The 22,947-nt window shown below is 44.6% G+C and overlaps 1 protein-coding gene across 2 annotated transcripts in view; it reads right to left on the bottom strand.

Moving 5' to 3' along the window:
• Window positions 1-1,663: 1,663 nt before the first annotated feature.
• CHCHD3 (coiled-coil-helix-coiled-coil-helix domain containing 3) overlaps window positions 1,664-22,947 on the bottom strand; it is a 214,889-nt gene continuing 193,605 nt past the window's right edge. For both annotated transcript variants that reach the window (XM_073580986.1, XM_073580987.1), the window contains one exon: window positions 1,664-1,786. In XM_073580986.1, the coding sequence (XP_073437087.1) occupies window positions 1,712-1,786 (75 nt within the window). In that variant the 3' untranslated portion in view covers window positions 1,664-1,711. The remainder of the gene's footprint in view (window positions 1,787-22,947) is intronic.

Below are 22,947 nucleotides of genomic sequence, written 5' to 3'. Positions count from 1 at the left end.
CCTGTGCCGCTCCGAAGAATCCTCCAGTGGTGTCTTCAATAAAGGTACCTTGTAAATCCAACGCTGTCTGAGTCTATTTTCCCAGTGTCCGCGCCTCGTCCGACCGACAGGCTCTGGTAGGCGAGTGGGTGGGAGGCGGGGGAGCAAGGACCATCCATATAGCTGGCACGCACCTGTGCAAAGCTCCTGGTCCTGCTGCGGAGAGCTATGAGGATACGGGGTGGCAGTACACGCCGTACTCATAGTCTCTTGTGGGACTACAGATGTGACTATTCACTCTGTATCCCTCCGGGACCCTGAAAAGGAACGACGCACGACGAGGTAGATATGGGTCTAATGAAAGACCCGTGTCCACCTCCTACTGACACTAAGCTAAACTGGGGAAATTCCTGCCGGTTGGTGGGGTGTATACTGCGGAGGAGGAGCTAACCTTTTTTTGTGCATAGTGTCAGCCTCCTAGTGGCAGCAGCATACACCCATGGTCTCTGTGTCCCCCAATAAGGCGAACGAGAAACTTACCACTTTGGTTTAATGCCAAAAACATATGCAGTTAGCTCTCCATAGTGGTGGCAGCAGGTAGCCATAATTGTATTAAATGTCGGCGGTGAGGATTTTGATCTTTTTTCTTTCAAGTGAAAGCCCAAAACAAACTATTGGATCATTTGATTGCATCCACCTCTACACTTTCGCCTTAGAATAAACTGTTGAACAATAAACACAAAAGCAACCACCCTCCTTCTCTCTTTTTTTCGCCCACTCATGTGCAAATTGTCAAAGCATAGTGAAAGGAATCTGTCAGCAGGTTTCTGCTATGTAATATGAGGGGCTTAGACACTAATTTCACTGTGTCACTTATTGGGCTGTGTACAGTTGTATCAGTGCTATGAATGTTTGATCAGCTGAATCTTATCACTACCCAGACTACAGCTCACATGCCCCCAGCACAGATTAGCCGCTTACTGTAAATATGCCACAAATATGGAAAATGAGGCTGTATATCCAGTGAAATGAACCATTTATTCACTCATGATTTGCAGCTTCCTGTCAATATACAATGTACCATATTTTGTAGATAATGAGACACACCCCAAATTTTGGGCAGGTACAGACAAAAACATTTTTTTGAAATAAAATAGTGGTGCGTCTTTAATCCGCTTTTACCGTAGCTTAGTGTGGTGGTGGGTGCAACGGGGCAGGGGGTCCCAAGTCACTCTCTCCCCTAACATGATCTGTAGGGGCAAGACATGGGAGTCCCCCATACTCATTAGACTGCTGGATGACCTTATTGGGAATGGTGGAGTTTAGTTTAATGTATATTTTGATTTTTCTCCTAGGACACAGGATAAAGTGGTATGTGAACTGCCCAGTTATTATGTGACTGCCCATATTAATTACAGATTCAGCCTTTGACTAACAGTTTTTCACCAAGTGTCTGAAAAATGTATACAAAAGGTTGAAATTGTATTTAAAAATATAAAAAATGTATACTTACCAGCACTGGGGACGAGATCAGTTATTGGCGCCAACACATGATGTGACGGTAAACCACTACCTGCAGCTCCGTAAGCAATGAGCAGTGTGGTGGACCAGCTTTTATTATTTTATCACATTTCACTTTACAGGATAAATTTGCCAAAACACTACGTACACCATATACAAGTCTTTTTTCTACCCCTTACAAATTAAACAAAAAAAAAAAAAAAAAACAGCCTTACTTGAATCTTGACTCCACAGTGTTTGCGGCGGACTGATATTGTTCAGTAGTAACTTTATAATACTGAGCACTCTGAAAAACAAAAAGTCAGTAAAAAATTCAGTTCACATTTTAGTGAATATTTAAGAGATAGAGAGGAGCAGGGGACAGAGAAGAAGGGCAAGACTGACTGCCTACTTGAATCCATGTAAATCCTGCTGTGTTCAGGATAAGGATATCCTCAAAGAGCTTGTCCTATAAGTTAAATGTAGGATAGTGGGATACCTGGCTGAGACTCCCACCGATCCCAAAATTGGTGGGCCCAATGTTCCCTTTGTGGGTGGATCGTTAGTTAGCATGTGTGGCCACTAGGACCATGAATAGCGTCCAAAACGTCCAGTGAAAGACAATGCTTTTGGAGTCCTATATGCTCACTAAAGTATCATTCACCCCAAGGACTTTGAAATTCACTTTCATGTGTGGTCAGTAGGGGCCCTTTCATATGGACCCCATCATTCGCACATTTTTACCTATCTTGTGGATGAGTGATAAATTTAGTTTACGAAAGAACCCTTTTAAAGAAGTGTCCAATCCTAAAAATCCAGCTCCAGTACCTGGATGCAACTCGTCAAAATGCTCCAGATTCAGGAAGAGGCATGCAACTTTTTGTGATTCAGGAACATCTGACAGCAGCACACCTCTTCATCAAGACCAGAGCCAACAATGTCAGTCTTGATGAATCAGGCATACATGTATTATTTATTCTTCAACAATAAAGTGGGCCATCTTGCTTTCACTTTAAAAGTGAAAATTGCCTCTTTGGGGATCCGGTTTGTGCCAAAATAGGCGTCCTTTCCAGCACTGTGGTCACACATGTACCCACTATCTATACCATTGTATTTACTAAAATCTTATGTAGGCTATGAATTAGGTTTCCTTAAAAGGAATCTGTCAGTAGGATCAACATTTCTAAGCCATGAGCATGTAGGTCATAGGAAGCTGAATAAAATGATACCCTGATATTTGTGATTCAATGTCTTATTTCAGGGAAATCCACACTTTAATATGTAAATAAGCTGTCAATATCGATGGCCCGGATACAGATCTTCCTAAGAATCTGCATCCAGAGCTTATTTTATCTGAGAAGGGGGAGTTACCAGTGTGAGACATGTAGATCAGGAGAACAGACTGTCAGTCATTACATGTCTCACGCTGGTAACACCCCTTTTCATTTAAAATAAGCTCTGGAGGCAGGTTCTCAGGCAGATTTATGTCCGGTCCATAGATCTTAACAGCTCATTTACATAATAAGTAAGGCCTCTTTCACACATCAGGTTTTCGCCGTCAGGCGCGATCCGGCGCTTTTGACAGAAACCGGATCCGGCGAAATGCAATGCCGGATCCGATTTCCCCCCCATTGACTTGCATTAGAGCCGGATCGAGCTGGATGGCCATGCGTTTCATCCGATTTTCGCCGGATCCGGCAATGTGACGCGATCCGGCGTCTGGAAAAAACGGCTACTGTAACGTTTTTTGTCTCCGGCGAAAAAGCCGGACACGCCGGATCCGGCGTGTCCGGCTTTTTCATACAATGAAAGCCTAGGAGCGCCGCAATGCGCCTGATCCGGCGAAAGCCGGATCCGGTGGTCGGATCCGGTTTTTTTGGTTTGAGCATGCTCAGTAGCTCTGCCCACAAGACATATATAAAAGCAAGCAAGACAGTGGGACCCACAGCCACACCCAACATGCCACCCAAGAAAGCAACCAAGCGCAGGAGAAGGCAGGAGACCACTGCAGCACCATCAGCACCACCACCACCCCAAATACAGCAGCAAATGGAACATGCTGAGGAGGGGAGGCCAGCAGCAGATGAGAGACGGTAATTATCAAATCCCCCATTCGTCCAAACTAGGGCCATGGAATATCAAGATATTGATTGGCCCTTTGTTTCTCTTTATTCAACAGCCGCCCAAGAGATGCAGCAGCAGCAGCAGAAATGGCAGCACTGGCAGCAGCAACAGCAGCAGCAATACCCACAGCCATGGAGTCTGGCCATGAACAGGACAGCACATCTTCTTCTGGGAGCCCTCCCTCGCATCGTCAGAGTTTGACGGTAAGTTTTCATTTCCAAAATCCATCATCTCTGTAATATATGTCTATTCATTCATTTTGCCACTTGGCTTCCACATTTTCTCTCCTGTGACATCCCTACCCTCCTCATGGGAGATTTCAACATCCCCATTGCTCTTCCCCTCTCATCATCTGCTACTAACCTTTTATCTCTAACCTCCTCATTTGGCCTTTCGCAGCTTACTAATTCTCCAACGCATGAAGACGGAAACTCCCTCGACTTGGTCTTCTCTCGGCTTTGTGCAGTGGATGATTTTGCAAACTCCCCTCTCCCGCTCTCTGACCACAATCTTCTTTCATTCTCTATCAAGAACTGCCAGGCTGCTCAGGTCACCCCCACTGTCCAGACTTATAGAAACACATAGGCCATTAACACCCAGAAACTTCTGAAGAACTTGCAGTCTTCATTGGCCCCTATCTCCTCCCTCTCATGTCCTGATTCTGCATTGAAGCATTACAATTTAACACTTCAAACTGCCCTGGATGAATTTGCACCCCCTATAAATAGAACACCACAACGCAGACGGCGACAACCCTGGCACACGGTGCAAACACGTTTCCTGCAGCGGTGCTCCAGGTGCGCCGAACGTCTGTGGAGAAAATCCAATCTACACGAAGATTTCATCCATTTTAAGTTTATGCTTAGAACATACAACACTGCCCTTCACCTCTCCAAACAAACCTATTTCAACACCCTCATCATCTCACTGTCTAATAACCCGAAACGTCTCTTTGACACTTTTCATTCTCTACTCAATCCAAGAGTACAGGCCCCAACCACTGAGCTCCGAGCTGACGATCTGGCCAATTACTTCAAAGAAAAAATTGACCAGATCCGACAGGAAATTATCTCCAAATCCCCTCATACCATGCACTGTCCTCCCTCCCCCACTGCATCTAACTCACTCTCTGATTTTGAACCAGTCACAGAAGAAGTAGTAAGCAGGCTCCTTGCATCTTCTCGCCCAACTACTTGCACCAGTGACCCATTTCTGTCACATCTCCTCCAGTCCCTTTCCCCTGCTGTCACCCCTCACCTAACTAAAATATTTAACCTCTCTCTCTCTTCTGGTATTTTTCCCTCCTCATTTAAGCATGCCATCATACATCCACTACTTAAAAAACCATCCCTCGACCAAAATTGTGCCGCTAACTATAGACCTGTCTCTAATCTTCCCTTCATCTCTAAACTCCTGGAACGCCTGGTCCACTCCCGTCTTATCCGCTATCTCTCAGAAAACTCTGTTCTCGACCCTCTCCAATCCGGTTTCCGCTCTTTACACTCCACTGAAACTGCCCTCACTAAAGTCTCTAATGATCTGCTAACAGCTAAATCAAATGGTCATTACTCCATGCTAATTCTCTTGGATCTCTCTGCAGCATTCGACACTGTGGATCATCAGCTCCTCCTCACTATGCTCCGTTCCATTGGCCTCAAGGACACCGTTCTCTCCTGGTTCTCCTCCTATCTCTCCGACCGCTCCTTTACTGTTTCTTTTGCCGGTTCCTCCTCCTCTCACCTTCCTCTTACTGTTGGGGTTCCTCAAGGATCGGTTCTAGGCCCCCTCCTCTTCTCCTTGTACACTGCCCCTATTGGTCAAACAATCAGTAGATTTGGTTTCCAGTACCATCTCTATGCTGATGACACCCAATTATACGCTTCTTCTCCTGACATCACGCCAGCCTTTCTAGAAAACACTGGCGATTGTCTAAACGCTGTGTCTAATATCATGTCCTCACTATATCTGAAACTGAACCTATCAAAGACTGAACTCCTTGTGTTTCCTCCCGCTACTAATGTACCTACGCCCGACATTGCCATTTCCGTCTGTGGTTCCACTATTACTCCCCAGCAACATGCCCGCTGTCTTGGGGTCATACTTGATTCCGAGCTTTCCTTTGCCCCCCACATTCGATCACTGGCTCGCTCTTGTCATCTGCACCTCAAAAACATTTCTAGAATTCGACCTTTTCTTACTTTTGACTCTGCAAAAACTCTTACTGTTTCTCTTATTCATTCTCGTCTCGACTATTGTAACTCTCTTCTAATCGGTCTCCCTCTTACAAAACTCTCCCCTCTCCAATCTGTCTTGAATGCTGCAGCCAGGATCATATTCCTCACCAATCGTTACACCGATGCCTCTACCTTGTGCCAGTCATTACACTGGCTACCCATCCACTCCAGAATTCAGTATAAACTTATTACCCTCACCCACAAAGCCCTCCATGGCTCAGCACCACCCTACATCTCCTCCCTTGTTTCAGTATACCACCCTACCCGCGCCCTCCGTTCTGCTGATGACCTGAGGTTAGTATCCCCAATAGTCAGAACCTCCCACTCCCGTCTCCAAGACTTTACACGTGCCGCGCCAATTCTTTGGAATGCACTTCCCAGGTCAATACGATTAGTCCCCAGTCCCCACAATTTTAAGCGTGTCCTGAAAACGCATTTATTCAGACTGGCCTATCGCCTCAACACATTAACCTAACCTATCCCTGTGTGGCAGAGCCAAAAATTTTACCATAACCAGGTTCCCAGCATCATGTTCCCACATGCTTTATGCATCCATTAGCCCTCTGTGTCTGTACTGTTACACACTTAACATTATGGCTGGTCCATACAATCAGGGCAACTGTTACCACCCACCTTTCGTGTCTACCTCTTTCCTCATAGACTGTAAGCTTGCGAGCAGGGCCCTCACTCCTCTTGGTATTTGTTATAATCTACTGTATGTGATTATTGTTATGCTGTAATGTCTATTGTCTGTACAAATCCCCTCTGAAATGTAAAGTGCTGCGGAATATGTCGGCGCTATAAAAATAAAATTTATTATTATTATTATTATTATTCATTGCCTTTTATTTCAAAACAGGAATCACAAGATGAAGAGGAGCTCCCAGAAGAAGAAGGAAGGGGTGGACAGACACCTGGAGTGGGCTCACCATTGGTAAGTTTTTGGCATCAAACGCAGAAACACAACATCACACTACACACAACACATAGAAATCAATGTTCTGCAGACCACACACAGCAAACAAATGCCAACATCCAAAGACCTAACATTTTTTGTTTTCTTCTCTAGTCTTCCCAATCTGGTGCTCGGCCAAGAGGTTCTCGCAGTGCCTCCCAGGGTCGTCGGCTACAGCAACGCGACGGTCACCAGCGTGTAAGTATAAATATTTTTGCTTTGTTTTTTTGGCTTTTTTATTTCATTTCTTTTGTGGAGGCTAATTATGTTATTTTTGTCTTTTTCTTTAACAGCCTTCACAGCGTGCTCCCGACTCTGACGGTGAGGATGGAGGACTCGATGTGGACCACCTCATCGATCTCGTCAGAGAAAGGGAGCCGCTCTGGAATATGGCTGACCGCCGCCACGCTGACCTGATCGTTACCCGACGACTCTGGGAGGAAATCTGTTCGCTCCTTGTGGACCGCTGGGAGGACCTCGATGCTCGGGCCCAGATTAAAGAGCGTAAGTATATACAGTACCGGTTGCTTGATGTAAACCAGTGTTTCCCGAACTCCAGTCCTCGTGGTCCCCACGGATCATGTGTTCAGGATTTCTATTTACTATGGAAATCCTGAAAACATGACCCCTGGGGACCATGAGGACTGGAGTTTGGGAAACACTGATGTTGTATACTAACCACTTTGTCCTTTCTCGTTTCAGTGGAGAGAATTGTGAAGTGGTGGCGGTCTGTGAGGGATCGTTTCAAGGAGTTCAATAAAGAGATGCGGGCCCCGAGTGGATCTGGAGGACGCAGGAGCAAGTACAAGTACGCCCAAGCCCTGTCGTTCCTCCGGGATACAATGGTCACCAGAAGGTAAATATTACTCACCACATGTGACAAAAAAATGTTTAGATGTAAATTTTTTTTTTCAGCCAGGGCCATACCATGTCACTATTTTAATTGTTTTTTTTTCTCTTTATTCCACAGCACGGTGAGCAGCACTCGGGAGCCTGCACGATTGAACCCTTCTGAGGCGATCCCAGAGGAGACCGGCACCGAGGGACACTTCGACCGCCCCGGTACATCTGCACCTTCCCAGCCTTCCCACACATTCGACCCATCTGTCCCATCCACCAGCACAGGAGCATCGTGGCCGCCTACATTACATGAAGCTGCTGGTGAGGAGATCGCTTTCCCTTTACCCCACCCTTCTGCCCCTGCCACCTCTAGTACACCTGCGGGTACTGGGCGGCAGCGGCAGAGGGGTCAGGAAAAGACTTATGCGCCAGAGTTCTTGCATCTGAATGCATCTTTCCAGAACTGTCTAAAAGTCTTGTCAGAGCAAATCTCCGCAGGCTATCAGCAGATCAACTCCAGCATTCTGGAGGTGAAGACACTTCTGCAAACCATGCATTCAGAAGCAAGATCTTCGCCAAACCACACTTTTTTCAGGTCTGTTGTGGAGCGCATGGAAATGCTCTCTCCTGCCCAGCAGATGCATGTAATGCATTCATGCCACGCTGCTCTCCAGCAAGTTACCTCCCAACCTCCTCCTCCCACCACAGTAGTTCCTCCACCTGCACCCCCTCCAGCCACTTTCCATCCTCCCCCTCCTATTACATCTACACCCCCTCCAGCCACTTTCCATCCTCCCCCTCCTATTACATACCATCCACCTCCCCAGCACCAGCAACCTCCCCAGCACCAGCAACCTCCCCAGCACCAGCAACCTCCCCAGCACCAGCAACCTCCCCAGCACCAGCAACCTCCCCAGCACCAGCAACCTCCCCAGTACCAGCAACCTCCCCAGTACCAGCAACCTCCCCAGTACCAGACATCTCCCAACTTCCAGCAACCTGCCCCGTACCAAACTCCTTCCCCATACAACTTGCCATCAACATCATCTGCTCCTACAGTCCCTGCCCAACCCTCCACTCCACCACCCACCACCTCTTCTGCCTCCCACATGTCCACCCATTCTGTAGTTTTTTCCACACCTTCACCTCTAACGGTTCCTTCCCCACCACGATCCCAGTCCTCTCTCCACACTCCCAGTGTCGAAGTGTCCTGCAGCCCCTCCAGCAGTATTTCCACCCCACACTACACAGATTTATAATGTGTGTATTTAAATAAATATGACCAGTTTTATGGTTTCAAAGCTTTATTAAAAAAGTTTATTAAAATTTAAAAAAAGTTTACTAAAAAAAACATTTTTCAATAAAAGTTAAATTATTTTACACTGGTTGTCTGTCATTTCTTTCTGCGGCGAAAAAGGTTAAATACAGGGTATTTAAAAGGTAAAATGGTATTCAAAACTAGGTATATAACTGTGGGTAAATTTTAGCTTTTTGCCACAGTTGTGTTCCTGGTTGTGTTTGTAGCAAAGTATTTCACCTAAAAAGTTGTGTTTATTGTTGGTGATTTCCTAACAATGTACACAACTTTTGTTAAAAGGTGAAATACTTTGCATAAAACACAACCAGGTACACACCTGTGGCCTAAAGCTAAAAATAGTAAGACCATGACAAGATAGCCAACTTTGGTTGGCAAAGGTATATACTGTTGGTACACAATTTTGGTTAAGGGCACAAATCTTTCACACTCTGTCATCCTGCCAGTGTACTCTGCCTTGAGGTGACAAAGTATATTGCAAAATTGTCCCTCATTACTGAAACCGTCACAGAACTTCTAGTGGTAATGTCATGGTAATCTTGCAAGGTGGTTTCTTCAGAGGTGTCCTCAATGGAAATGGGTTCCTTGCAGATAACAAAATTGTGCAGGACCACGCAAGCTTTGATCACCTCGTCCACAGTTTCTGTCTTGAGGTTGATCGCAGTCAATAGGACCCGCCATTTGGCTGTCAGAATACCAAAGGTACATTCAACCATTCTTCTTGCTCTTGTGAGGCGGTAATTAAAAATGCGTTTTGTTCTTGACAATCCTCTGCTACCGTACGGTTTCAAAAGGTGTTCTGACAGCTGGAAGGCTTCATCCCCTACACAGACAAATGGCATAGGTGGACCAGATGTTTGCGGCAGTGGTCTAGGGGGTGGGAACTGGAAGGTGTTTCCATACAGTTTACGCCCCATGGCAGACAGTTTGAAAACTTGAGAGTCATTGGAGCGGCCATAGGCCCCAATATCCACAGCAATAAATTTGTATTCCGCGTCAGCGATGGCCATGAGGACAATTGAAAAATATTTCTTATAATTGAAATATTCCGATCCCGATCCGGCTGGCTTTACAATGCGGATATGTTTCCCGTCCACAGCGCCCAAGCAGTTGGGAAACTGACATATTTGTTGAAACTTTTCAGAAATTTCAATCCACCTCTCTGTTGTGGGCTCTGGTAAAAACTTCAGCTAAGGAGTCCCACAGTGCACGGCATGTGTACTTCACTATTTCAGATATGGTGGAAATCCCGAGTCTGTACTGGAAATGCTGTGACGAAAGGGATTCTCCAGTTGCAAGAAATCTGTGGGGAATTAAAAAACAATCAATTAGTGTAAAATCACAGCATTACATACCAAAACTCAGCTATAACACTTGGAGATACAAACTACCACCAACAAGATTGCAGTGAAAGTGTGCTCTGATGCGAGCATATCCAATAAATGTGGCTTACCTTAAAGTCACCATCAGACGCTCTGCGGGTGAAACAGAGAAGCGGCAATAGGTGTCCGCTTTTCTTATGAGGTGTGCAATGCGCTCCACCAAGTAATCAAAATTCTCCATTTTCATCCTAACATATCCAAAAAATTTCTCCGGGTTTCATCGAAGGTCCATGCAGAGTGTAGAATAGACCACACGCGTCATTCTCTTGGCTGTGATGGGGTGGATCCACAAACGTCGTCTACGATGCCTGATGTGCTGCTGTCTCGCTCTCTCCTTCTCCAGAACAATCACCCTCAAACGATTCGCCTCCGCTGTAAAATCCGCCAAATTCTTCAAAATATTTCCAATCACAACATCCATCTTCGCCAGTAACTTGCTCTTCTCTCCAACCTGCACTTTCTCCTCTCCAACCTGTCAAAGAAGGGCTGTAGGAACACGCTATATATAGTTTTCCAGTAGGCAATCCCGTTCGGAAGGCCACAAGGGTCAATTTTAAAAACCGGATCCGGCGTAATCCGTCGAAAAACGGATAAAAAAAACGGATGAACCGGATGAGACGGATCCGGTTTTGTCTGTCAAGAACAAGACGGATCCGGCACATCAGGTTTTACAAAACATTTGCCGGATCCGGCATTCCGGCACGATGCCGGATCGCGCCTGACGCCGAAAACCTGATGTGTGAAAGTAGCCTAAAATGTGGATTTCTCTAGAATAACTTAATGGATCGCAGATATCACGGTATCATTATATTCTGCTTTCTAGGACCTGCATGCCCATTTAGGCAGTTTAGGAGGGTTTATCCCACTAAGAGATTAAATAATTAACAGTGAACACAACTCAAAAACAGTTTTTTTTTTTTACTTTTTAATGCAATTAGTCTTGTTTGAAGTTTTAATGCTATTTATAAAATATAGTCTGATGAGGTGTTGTCTTCCATTGCTCCACTCTGCTCTTTTCTGAAGTTAAGAAACAAGAGAGTGGTTGGGAGAAAAAGTAGACTGCAAGAGAAGACTACATAGGGATTTCAACAACTAAAAGAAACAAAAGACCAATATGCCAGAGTACACACACATAAAATAGTGTTTCTTAAATTATTCATAAAAAAAAAAAAATCAGAAAAGAGCAGCAATAAAAAGGTGATATCCCATAAAGGAACACAAAACTCCTAAGTGAATGCAGAAGGTAAGACAGGGAAATAACCAAGACTATTCCTAAATTGTATATTAAATAGTATATAAAATCTATGCCAAAATACATCATTTTAGCTGTACAGCCCATCATTGCACTTCTTTATAAGTTTTACCCTCTCCAATCAGCTTTTTAATCAAAGTACACTGTTCTTCTGAACAATGCCTCGAACGACCAATATTTCTCAGGCTTTCAATGTGAAATGCATGTACAACATGTCCTGGCTTCACCCTTAAGGGCCACCTGATTCACACCTGTTTCTTCACAGAATGATTGACCTCACTAATTGATCTCCACTCTGCTATTATTTTGAACACATACCCTCCTTTCAATTAATTATTCTAATGCACAGGCTCAAAAAACTGCAGATCATGAACGCCGAGTCTGTTGGTTTTCTTAGAATCTACAGCACACATACGAGAACAAGAGAGTCCATATTGGATAACTTGTCTCAAACTATCATAGCAATAGGCTGCAAAGAACTGGATGTACATTAATGCAGAAAGAGAATATTACCAGATGACAAGATAAAGAAAAAAAAGTCACAGCCACATGCCCGATAGCACAACTATGTGTGTTTCGCACTCTAGCTTTGTCAAGAGCACAATGTACAACAGATTTGTGTTCTAAACACTGTAGTGTACTCAGCTCTTACTTTGACCTAACGGATTAATTATTTTAATCAAGACTACCCAACATGTCATTTACTCTTTAGATGCAGAAACAAAAAAAAAAAATAGCTCCGTAAGAGTACATAGCCTTTACCACAATAACAGAAAATGGGAACTGTTTATATTAAAAGAACAATTAAAGTTGAACACTGAAGGCAGAATATAAAAACACATTAATTCTGTCTTGAAGATAAACACACTGAATTTAAGCTCTTTGGAGTCCATTTTCATAAACCGTTTATTTCACGCTTATCACAGAAGCAATCAACTACTGGAAAGGTCATCATTCAGATATCATATATAAGCACGACACTGGTAGTGAAAACAGCTTCTTTGACCCAAACAAATTAGAAAACACAAATTAAACGGTTTGTGCAGGAAATTTTTTTGATAAGAAAAACACGTGCTACAAAGTCAAGCATTGCAGGATGACAAAAAGTAAAATCACTTCTCTAAAATGGTGACGATGTATAGATACTGGATATTGAACAGTACACAAGTAACAAATCATTCACATTCTCATCAGAGGTTCTCCAGGACTTTTACAATATCTGATTGGTAGAGGTGCAGCACTCGGCACCAACGCCGATTGGCTGTTCCCAGTGCTGCCACTACCGGCTGGATGTGCTCAATTGCGGAGTTGTATAGCACAGCTCTGTCAATAGAAGTGTATACATGGCTAGGTGTTGCACATCAAACCCCAATTCAAATCAATATGGGTTGGATGTGAAGTACCTGGCCGCGGCCACAATACAGTTAACAGATCTGTGCATCTCCGCAACTTAGCAGCTCAGTCGGTGCAGATTGCCGCATTTTCGATGGTGGCTTTAGAGACATAAAATATATATATTAGCTGAAGAGCCCGGCGCTGCCCGGGCATAGTAATTAACTGTGGTTAGTTATAACAAATTATAATTATCCTCCATCCCATAGTCCCGTGCCCATATACCCATCATACATATCCACCATCCCATAGGCCTGTGCCCATATACCCATCATACATATCCTCCATCCCATAATCCCATGCCCATATACCCATCATACATATTCTCCATCCCATAGTCCCATGCCCATATACCCATCATACATATCCTCCATCCCATAGTTGAGTGCCCATATACCCATCACACATCCTCCATCGCATAGTCCCATGCCCATATACCCATCACACATCCTCCATCCCATACTCCCATGCCCATATAACCATCACACATCCTCCATCCCATGCCCATATACCCATCATACATATTTGCCATCCTATAGTCGAGAGCCCATATACCCATCACACATCCTTCATCTCATAGTCCCATGCCCATATACCCATCATACATCCTCCATCCCATAGTCCCATGCCCATATATCCATCATACATATCCTCCATCCCATAGTCGAGTGCCCATATACCCATCACATATACTCCATCCCATAGTCCCATGCCCATATACCCATCACACATCCTCCATCCCATAGTCCCATATACCCATCATACATATCCGCCATCCCATAGTCCCGTGCCCATATACCCGTCATGCATATCCTCCATCCCATAGTCCAGTGCCCATATACCAGTCATACATATCCTCCATCCCATAGTCCAGTGCCCATATACCCATCACACATCCTCCATCCCATAGTCCCGTGCCCATATACCCGTCATACATATCCTCCATCCCACAGTCCAGTGCCCATATACCCATCACACATTCTCCATCCCATAGTCAACCATTATGACACCATAATGAGCGGCGGGGCTTGCAACCTATGATGACATCAGCGTCACCATGGCAACCATTGTGACATCATAATGAGGGGTGGGGCTTGATACGCACACACTGTTTCCCCAGTATGTAGATAGGGGCATTATGACATCATAATGAGGGGCAGGGCTTGACGCACACACACTTTTCCCCTAGTATGCAGATAGGGGCAAAATTGTTAAATTTCGCCTCACAACATAGCTTAGGACGCTCTCGGGGTCCAGACATGTGACTGTGCCAAATTTTGTGGCTGTAGCTGCGACGGTGCCGATGCCTATCCCGGACATACACACACACACACACACACACACACATACATACATACACACTTTGAGCTTTATATATTATCGAATATATAAAGCTCAAAGTATGTATGTATGTATGTATGTATGTATGTATGTGTGTGTGTGTGTCCAGGATAGGCATCCGCACCGTCACAGCTAGAGCCACGAGAGCGTCCTAAGCTATGTTGTACGACGAAATTTTAACCCCGCGCGTTCCAATTCACCAAACAATTTTGCCCCCATCTACATACTGTGGAAAAAGTGTGTGCGCGTCAAGCCCCGCCCCTCATTATGATGTAATAATGCCCCTATTTGCATAATGGGGAAAGTGTGTGCGTATCAAGCCCCGCCCCTCATTATGATGTCACAATGGTTGCCATGGCGACACTGATGTCATCATAGGTTGCAATCCCTGCCGCCGCTCATTATGATGTCATAATGGTTGACTATGGGATGGAGGATGTGTGATGGGTATATGGGCACTGGACTATTTAATGGAGGATATGTATGACGGGTATATGGGCACGGGACTATGGGATGGCGGATATGTATGATGGGTATATGGGCACGGGACTATGGGATGGAGGATATGTATGATGGGTATATGGGCATGGGACTATGGGATGGAGGATGTGTGATGGGTATATGGGCACTGGACTATTGGATGGAGGATATGTATGTCAGGTATATGGGCACGGGACTATGGGATGGCGGATATGTATGATGGGTATATGGGCACGGGACTATGGGATGGCGGATATGTATGATGGTTATATGGGCACGGGACTATGGGATGGAGGATATATATGATGGGTATATGGGCACTCGACTATGGGATGGAGGATATGTATGATGGGTTTATGGGCACGGGCCTATGGGATCGTGGATATGTATGATGGGTATATGGGCATGGGACTATGGGATGGAGGATATGTATGACGGGTATATGGGCACAGGACTATGGGATGGCGGATATGTATGATTGTTATATGGGCACGGGACTATGGAATGGAGGATATGTATGATGGGTATATGGGCACTCGACTATGGGATGGAGGATATGTATGATGGGTATATGGGCACGGGCCTATGGGATCGTGGATATGTATGATGGGTATATGGGCACGGGACTATGGGATGGAGGATAATTATAATTTGCTATAACTAACCACAGTTAGTTACTATGCCCGGGCAGCGCCGGGCTCTTCAGCTAGTAAGTATATATATTTTTTTAACCCCTTTCTGTCAACAGACGGAATAGTACGTCCGATGACAGCACCCCCACTTTGATGTGGGCTCAGGCGGTGGACCCTCATCAAAGCAGGGACATGTCAGCTGTTATGAACTCGTAATAACCTGGAGAATCCAGTTTTAGCATTTAGTGAACCTGGCAAAAAAGCTAAACAAAAAACAACTGTGGGATTGCATTTTTTTTTTTGCAATTTCACCGCAATTTGGAATTTTTTCCCATTTTCTGTTACACGACATGGTAAAACCAATGATCTCGTTCAAAAGTACAACTCGTCCCACAAAAAATAAGCCCTCACATAGCCATATTGACGGAAAAATAAAAAAGTTATGGCTCTTGGAAGAAGGGGAGCGAAAAATGCGAAACTGAAAAAAAGCTCCTGTCATGAAGGGGTTAAAGAACATGATAATTCCTTACTAGTTCAGCATCTCACTGTTGCCTTTGTTCTTTATGTATATCAGCAAGCATACATACACCTCGTGATCCATTTGCATAAAATGGGGTACAATCGTATAAAAATGGGGCACAATTATTGCATGTGAATGCATAACTGTGTGACTGGACTGTCAGAGCTTACATATATTCTATTAATTTATTGGAAAAATTTTGATATAAATATATTTCAACGTTTGCTAGCAAGTACAATATGTTGATTAATATGGATAGATCCTACTTACTCACAAACATTTGCAATAGAACAGCATAAAAACACAATATGTTTATTAATATGGATTGTGAACTGTTCTCAGAAATATGCCAAAATTATACAGAAGTGCATCTAGTGGTTTATTGAAATTTACTTGAATGAGAACACATTACAGAAGGAAGAGCAGGCTATAAGCAAGTCATGAAGGGTAATATAAGCAGGGGGAATACTATATTGTATTATACTGTATATAGCTCTTGATAAATCTATTTTCTACAAATGAAAAGACATTAGATTCTAGGAAAAGAGAGAGACTGGGCTACAGTACCACAGATACATAGTGGGCAATACTTATAAGTCATAAATTCAGTAGAGAAAAAAGAAGAAGGCATCCATCCAGCTCAGAGGCAGTAACCCAGAAGGATTAGATTATATATAATATAATTTGTTTTTTTTCCCCCTATAGGTCTAAAGGCCACGTCACACACAGCGATCAAGCTAGCGAGATCGCTGATTTTATGACGCCACAGCGAGATCGCTGTGTGTGACGGGGATCAGCGACCGGCCCCCCGCCGGGTATCGCTGATCGTGCTCGACCGGCCTGGGCCATTTTTTGATCGCTGGTCTCCCGCTGGCCAGCGCGCATCACAGCGTGTGGCAGCGGGAGCCAACGATCAGCGACGCTCTCAGCGCTCTAAGAAGGCGCTGGGATCTGGTCTCTAAGGTAAATATCGGGTTACTAAGCGGCGCGCGTCACTTAGTTACCCGATGTGTACCTTAGAAACCTGCGTGCTGGCAGCTCCCGGCGCGACCATGCAGGTTTCTAAAGGTACACTTCGGGTAACTAAGTGACGCGCGCCGCTTAGTAACCCGATATTTACCTTAGAGACCAGCGTCCTCGCTGGTGCTGATCACTGGTGACGCTGCCTATTTGGCAGCACACCAGCGATCATGTAGCGATGCACCAGCGATCCTGACAAGGTCGTATCGTTGTCGGGATCGCTGGTGCATCTTTATGTGTGATGGGGCCTTAAGCGATCTACACTAGATCATTAAGTGCCCATATGCTGCCATGGTTCTCAGCAGTGAGAGCACTGTTTACACAGTTGAAAAAAAAAAATTTGTAGTCAGCTTACCCGTCTGCAAAGCAATCCCCAAGCCTGCCAACGCCCAGCACGGACTGTGGTGAGCATCCACATGAATTAGGAGCAAGAGAAAGAGAAAAAAGTGATCCAGCTGGAGACGGAGGCGGCTGCAATTTACAAAGCTTTATTGGACAACTTAAAAATATGTTGGTTCTGTAAAAATTTCTTATAGCAAACACCAAGCACACCAGTGAGGAGGATCAACGCGTTTCAACTAAAAAATAGTCTTAGTCATGATCTGATCATGACTAAGACTATTTTTTAGTTGAAACGCGTTGATCCTCCTCACTGGTGTGCTTGGTGTTTGCTATAAGAAATTTTTACAGAACCAACATATTTTTAAGTTGTCCAATAAAGCTTTGTAAATTGCAGCCGCCTCCATCTCCAGCTGGATCACTTTTTTCTCTTTCTCTTGCCACTGTTTACACAAGTTGAGTCGCTGCCATGAACAATGATCCTCTACTTTGTGTAAAGGTACTGTCACACTTAGCGATGCACCAGCGATCCCGACCAGCGATATGACGCGGTCAGGATCGCTGGTGCATCGCTAAGTGGTCGCTAGTGAGCTGCCACACAGGCAGATCTCACCAGCGACATCGCTGGGGACGGGGGTCGCTACTTACCTGTCACACTAGGCGATCCTGCGTCCTCCCGCCCGGCTCCACGCTCGTCTCTCCACAGGAAGCGCTGAAGGAAGCTGACGACGAGAAACGGTCCTGGACGTTCTCGCGCGATCAGCGATAACCAGCGGGGGGAGCTGGTCGTAGGCAAGTATCAGACATAACGATATCGCTAGCAATAGCGCTATAACGTCACACGTTATAGCGCTATTGCTAGCGATATCTCTAAGTGTGACAGGCCCTTAAGGGTATGTGCACACGTTGCGGATTCGTCTGCAGATCCACAGCAGATTTGGCCCTGCAGTTTTCCATGGGATACACAGTACCATGTTATCCTATGGAATACAAAAACAGCTGTGCACATGCTGCGGAAAATTCCGCGCAGAAACGCAGTGGTTAATTTTCCGCAGCATGTCAATTCTTTGTGCGGAATCCGCAGCGTTTTTACACCAATTCCATTATAGGAATCCGCAGGTGTAAAAACGCAGGGCAAATCCGCACAAAATCCGCAGTGAATCCGCAGGTAAGACGTAGATCATTTTTCCTACGGATTCTGTGCGGAAAAATCCGCACACGAATCCGCGACGTGTCCACATAACCTAAAGTTCCAATGAACAAGACTTTTTCTCATTCATCAGAGCACATGTGGCCCACACAGTCATTGATAAGCCACCACATTCGATCACAACCTGACAGGCTGAGAGACCCCTTTCACTAGCACCAGTGAAACAGAACGCTGTCAGCCCGCTACGACTGCCACCACTTCCTCGTTCGATAGAAGCCCGGACCATTAACATGATTATATTGTGCCAGAAACCAGCCATAGTAGCATGGAAAATTAAACTAGGAATTCGGACATGTGGATTCGTGGATCGAGATAAAAGAGCAGCCCAAGGTTAAAATAAATATTCAATTGCCTTAAGGGCACACTAGACAATACACTATATACACAATGGTTAAATATATACAATGGTCAGATATGCAAATACAGTAGTGGTAGGACAATGTATACAGAATATAAGAGTCAGTTACCAGTCAGATTAAAGGCCTGGCTTCCGGGGGTCTGCCACATGGGAGGCTAGTGGTCCCCTCTGTTCCTTGACTACTCCCCACACAATGTGTCGTTGCGACCTCCCCAGAGAAAAGCAATAGGCCATGGTTTATACGAGCATTTAACCTCTTTGAGTCACTTCAATTCTGCCCTCTGGGTTGACCCTAAACCTCCTCCCCTTGCCTGTAGCAGCTAAAACGTCAAAACCTAAGAAGAGTCATAACTCCTTAATGGGCGGTCCTAGGAAGGCGGTTTTGGCGCCATTGGATCCAGCCTGGCCTATGCTACGCATTGAGACCAAACACATCTTTGCTACCTGACTTCTACTAGCCATTCTAGGTATCTCGCCACCCTGTGGTGCTAGAATGGATTGAGACCCTGGAAGGCGTTTCCAGAGACCTTGAAAATGTAACTTATGTGTGACAAGGATGTAGATAAGTCCATATTCTCATAGCTGAGTCAACAAATCAGTTAGACTGAATGGTATAAGCATGGGTCTTCCTGTAGGAGCTTGATGCTAGCTAGGTGGTGGTGGGGTGAATTTCTTTTCTGAAGCTGAGAATGCGGGGCCCCCCTGCTGAGCAAGATGTCCTTTTACTATGGAAAGGGGTTTTGTAATCCCACGCCAAATAGGATACAAATAATTGACATGAAATTATATCCCCAATATTCTTCACAATTAATTATTCACAATGCTCATTCACGATTATCTTGCAGTGTAAATGCACCTTAACGTAGGCGATATTTCAGATATCCAGAAGATTAATCAAAATTAGTGCAGCAGCAAAGCTTCCAACCATCCTGGATCAAGCCAACGGTCCTGTATTTGGTTCTCTATGCCGCTCTCAAGGGCAGTCTGCTGAATGCCCTGCCATCAATAATGTACTGCTGCACAGCATGAGCACTAACTTGCTAAGCTTTGACTACGTAGCGCCGTATAGATGTGTCGGCTCCTGTGTGCAGCCTCTTCCAGCAATACCAGGAGCCGCAGTCCTCGCTGTGAAGACATAAGTGGTTTATTACCACTATCGGTCTTTTCTTCTACAATACATAGAGCTCAATGAGCTCTGTGTGGTAAGTAGAAACATAATTAGTGATGAGTGAATGAGCTCAGATTAGGTGTTATACGAGCATGCTAGTGTGCTCAAAAAATATGTTCGAGTCCACGCACCTGAGGAGACGGCCCCAGAGCAGAGAAGACCGCTGAGGAGACAGCCCCAGAGCAGAGAGGAACGTCGGGGAGACGGCCCCAGAGCAGAGAGGAACGCTGAGGAGACGGACCCAGAGCAGAGAGGAACGCTGAGGAGACGGACCCAGAGCAGAGAAGAATGCTGAGCAGATGGCCCCAGAGCCATAGGAGGAACGATGAGGATATGGTTTGAGTGTGGACTGATAGAAACAAGAACATAGGTTTGAATCGTGAGGGACACCTGGACAGAAAGTTGATGGAGCAGATTATAGTCAGTAGGGACAGTTGGGCTCTGCTGTGCATCTGACGACAAATACATTCCCAGCTGCTTACGCTTGTTCTGCGCCTATAATGTACACGACAATGAAAAAAAGTTTAGCAGTAGTGTGAACACAGCCTTCAAGGGGCTGTCCAACACTTTCTAAATGTAAACAGGGGAGATTAAAAAGGTAAATAGATGTGGCTGGGGAAGTAGCATAGTGTATGGTCTAAAATTTGTGAGCACATTTCAGTAGTCACCGCATGCAGGAAAGGTTTATGTCTACTCCTTTTATAGTTTACTTTACTTCTTTGAAGATCCACTATATCTAAAAAAAAAAAAAAAAAAATATATGCAATTTCCTAAAAATAACACATAACCTGGCATTTACAGATGTATATATACCAACAATCATACGAGACTACAGTGCCACTAATATAGGGTAATGATGAACTTTATTACGCACTTAATACACATTTGATTCAAAAACTGGAAGGAACACAACACACAAAAACATTTTAGTGGCAACCTATTAGTAATTGTGTGATACTAGCTACCAGCAAGCTTGCCCACACTGTGCATCACCCACCTTCCTTCAGTCCAACTGTGTGCACAATGTGACCTTATAGACTCCAATAGATTTCATCACACATTTTACATAACTACTAAATAGAAGCGCACACAGCTGGCAATGTCAGAGCAGGCAATAGACTGTACTGTTTACCAAGAAGTGATATATAAAATCTGTAAGCATTCCCTTGCAGTGCTTACCAGCAGTGAGGGGCAATAAGAGTCAGAGGTGGGGTCACATTTGCTGATTTGCAGGGGGGATGGATTTTCTTTTCTTAAAGTTACAGATGCATAGAAACAGTAGTGGGGCTAGTAAGTATAGAAGATTAGAGAATGTAATCTAATAATAAAAGCGAAAGTCCTTCCGTTCTCTGTGACAGCATTCCCCCAGGGAATGTCTCAGGGAAGATGACATTTTGCTGGAAAGAGATATAACAAAACACCACTGAAAATATGAGGGACAAACACCAAAAAACCTCGATCAAAGGTATCAAAGCCAAAAAAGCAAAGAGAATTTAAGAAACACCAAAAGCACAACACTTTTAGAAAGGCTAAAATAACATTTTTAGCATAATTGATATAAAAATACAAATATATGTATATACTGAAAAAGAATGGGGAACAAGTAAAGGGAAAAAAAGGTGGGTATGCCTGGAAATAAGGGGCATATGAGGCACTACAGAGGCATATAATTTAATTATAAAATATACAGGTGATAATATGTTGATACCATAATATTAATACATGTGCATAAAGGGTAGTGAAACATCATAACACGGTATAACTACTGTGATAGAGCGGCTCATTCGGCTGGACACTGAGGCATAACTGGAACACTGCCTCTTTAAGAAAATGCTTAGTTTATTGTAGACAGCATAAACTAAGCATGGGAAAATAAAGACAGCCCTCTGGGCAAAAGAGCAAAACAAAGAAATGAAAAGAAACAGTCCTTTTCCTAGCGGGGGTCAGCACGCTCACAGGTAGCAATTTCCACTGTTCAGAGAGGAAGCACACCAGGGAAGTGTGTGCTAAACCTGAACACTGAAAGCTCTGTCAGCCATTTAAGCCCAGACCATGTGACTCCTCCATCATGTGACTCCTCTATCATGTGACTGATCACATGATCTTGACATCACACAGGTCCTGTAAGGAATCTGCAGGTGGAAATACGTGGACATCCTCACACCCGCTACTTAGATGTCCACTAAAACCAGCCCATAGCATAACTTTCATTTAATCCTTCCAACACGTAGTGTGCTGGAGTAAAGCACTCTGGTTTTACATCACTGACACCATCATGCGCAACGACACATATCTCCCCTCCATCACTTCACCAGAGACTCTGCAACATTACTTAGTCAATTAAAGAAACCTGTGCAATATCAGGTATAGGCAAATAGCACAATTTGTTCATAAAAATGTGGAAAAAAAGTCCAGACTTATTAAGTAGGATACATTAACTAGATGTAGACGATACACAACCAGTAATAGGACTAGGACAAGAGCAGGTATACAGGTAGACAAGTATATAAACTCACAATAGAGAAGACCGTGCTATTCTAGTGATATTTACTAGCAGAGCCAGGGACCCACCACACCTGACGCGCATTTCGCTCTGGAAAGCCTCGTCCAGGGGTGGTGGGTAGCTGGAGAGGTGGCTATTTATACAGTCATTGGCCAATGACAGAAAGGCGCAGTGCCTCTCATAATTGGTTATCGGTGTTTTGCATTCCTGTGTATTTCACTTCCTGGAGAGGGCGACCTGTGACTACATCAGAGGATTCCGCGTCATAGATCTACCACCACGTGATGCGGTCATGCATGCCAGCTGGAGGAACAAAACCTCCTGGAACGCACAAATAACTTCCGGGTAGTGGGGAGATGAGGAAACCAGGTTGTTTTTGCTCTTCACTTGGTGTCTTCAGTGT

Source organism: Dendrobates tinctorius, unplaced genomic scaffold (assembly GCF_039654945.1).
Source record: "Dendrobates tinctorius isolate UK_male_01 unplaced genomic scaffold, ASM3965494v1 ptg000066l, whole genome shotgun sequence".
NCBI classification, from domain to species: domain Eukaryota; kingdom Metazoa; phylum Chordata; class Amphibia; order Anura; family Dendrobatidae; genus Dendrobates; species Dendrobates tinctorius.
Note: the sequence above shows the minus strand (reverse complement) of the source record. Positions and strands in the feature narration are given on the sequence as shown.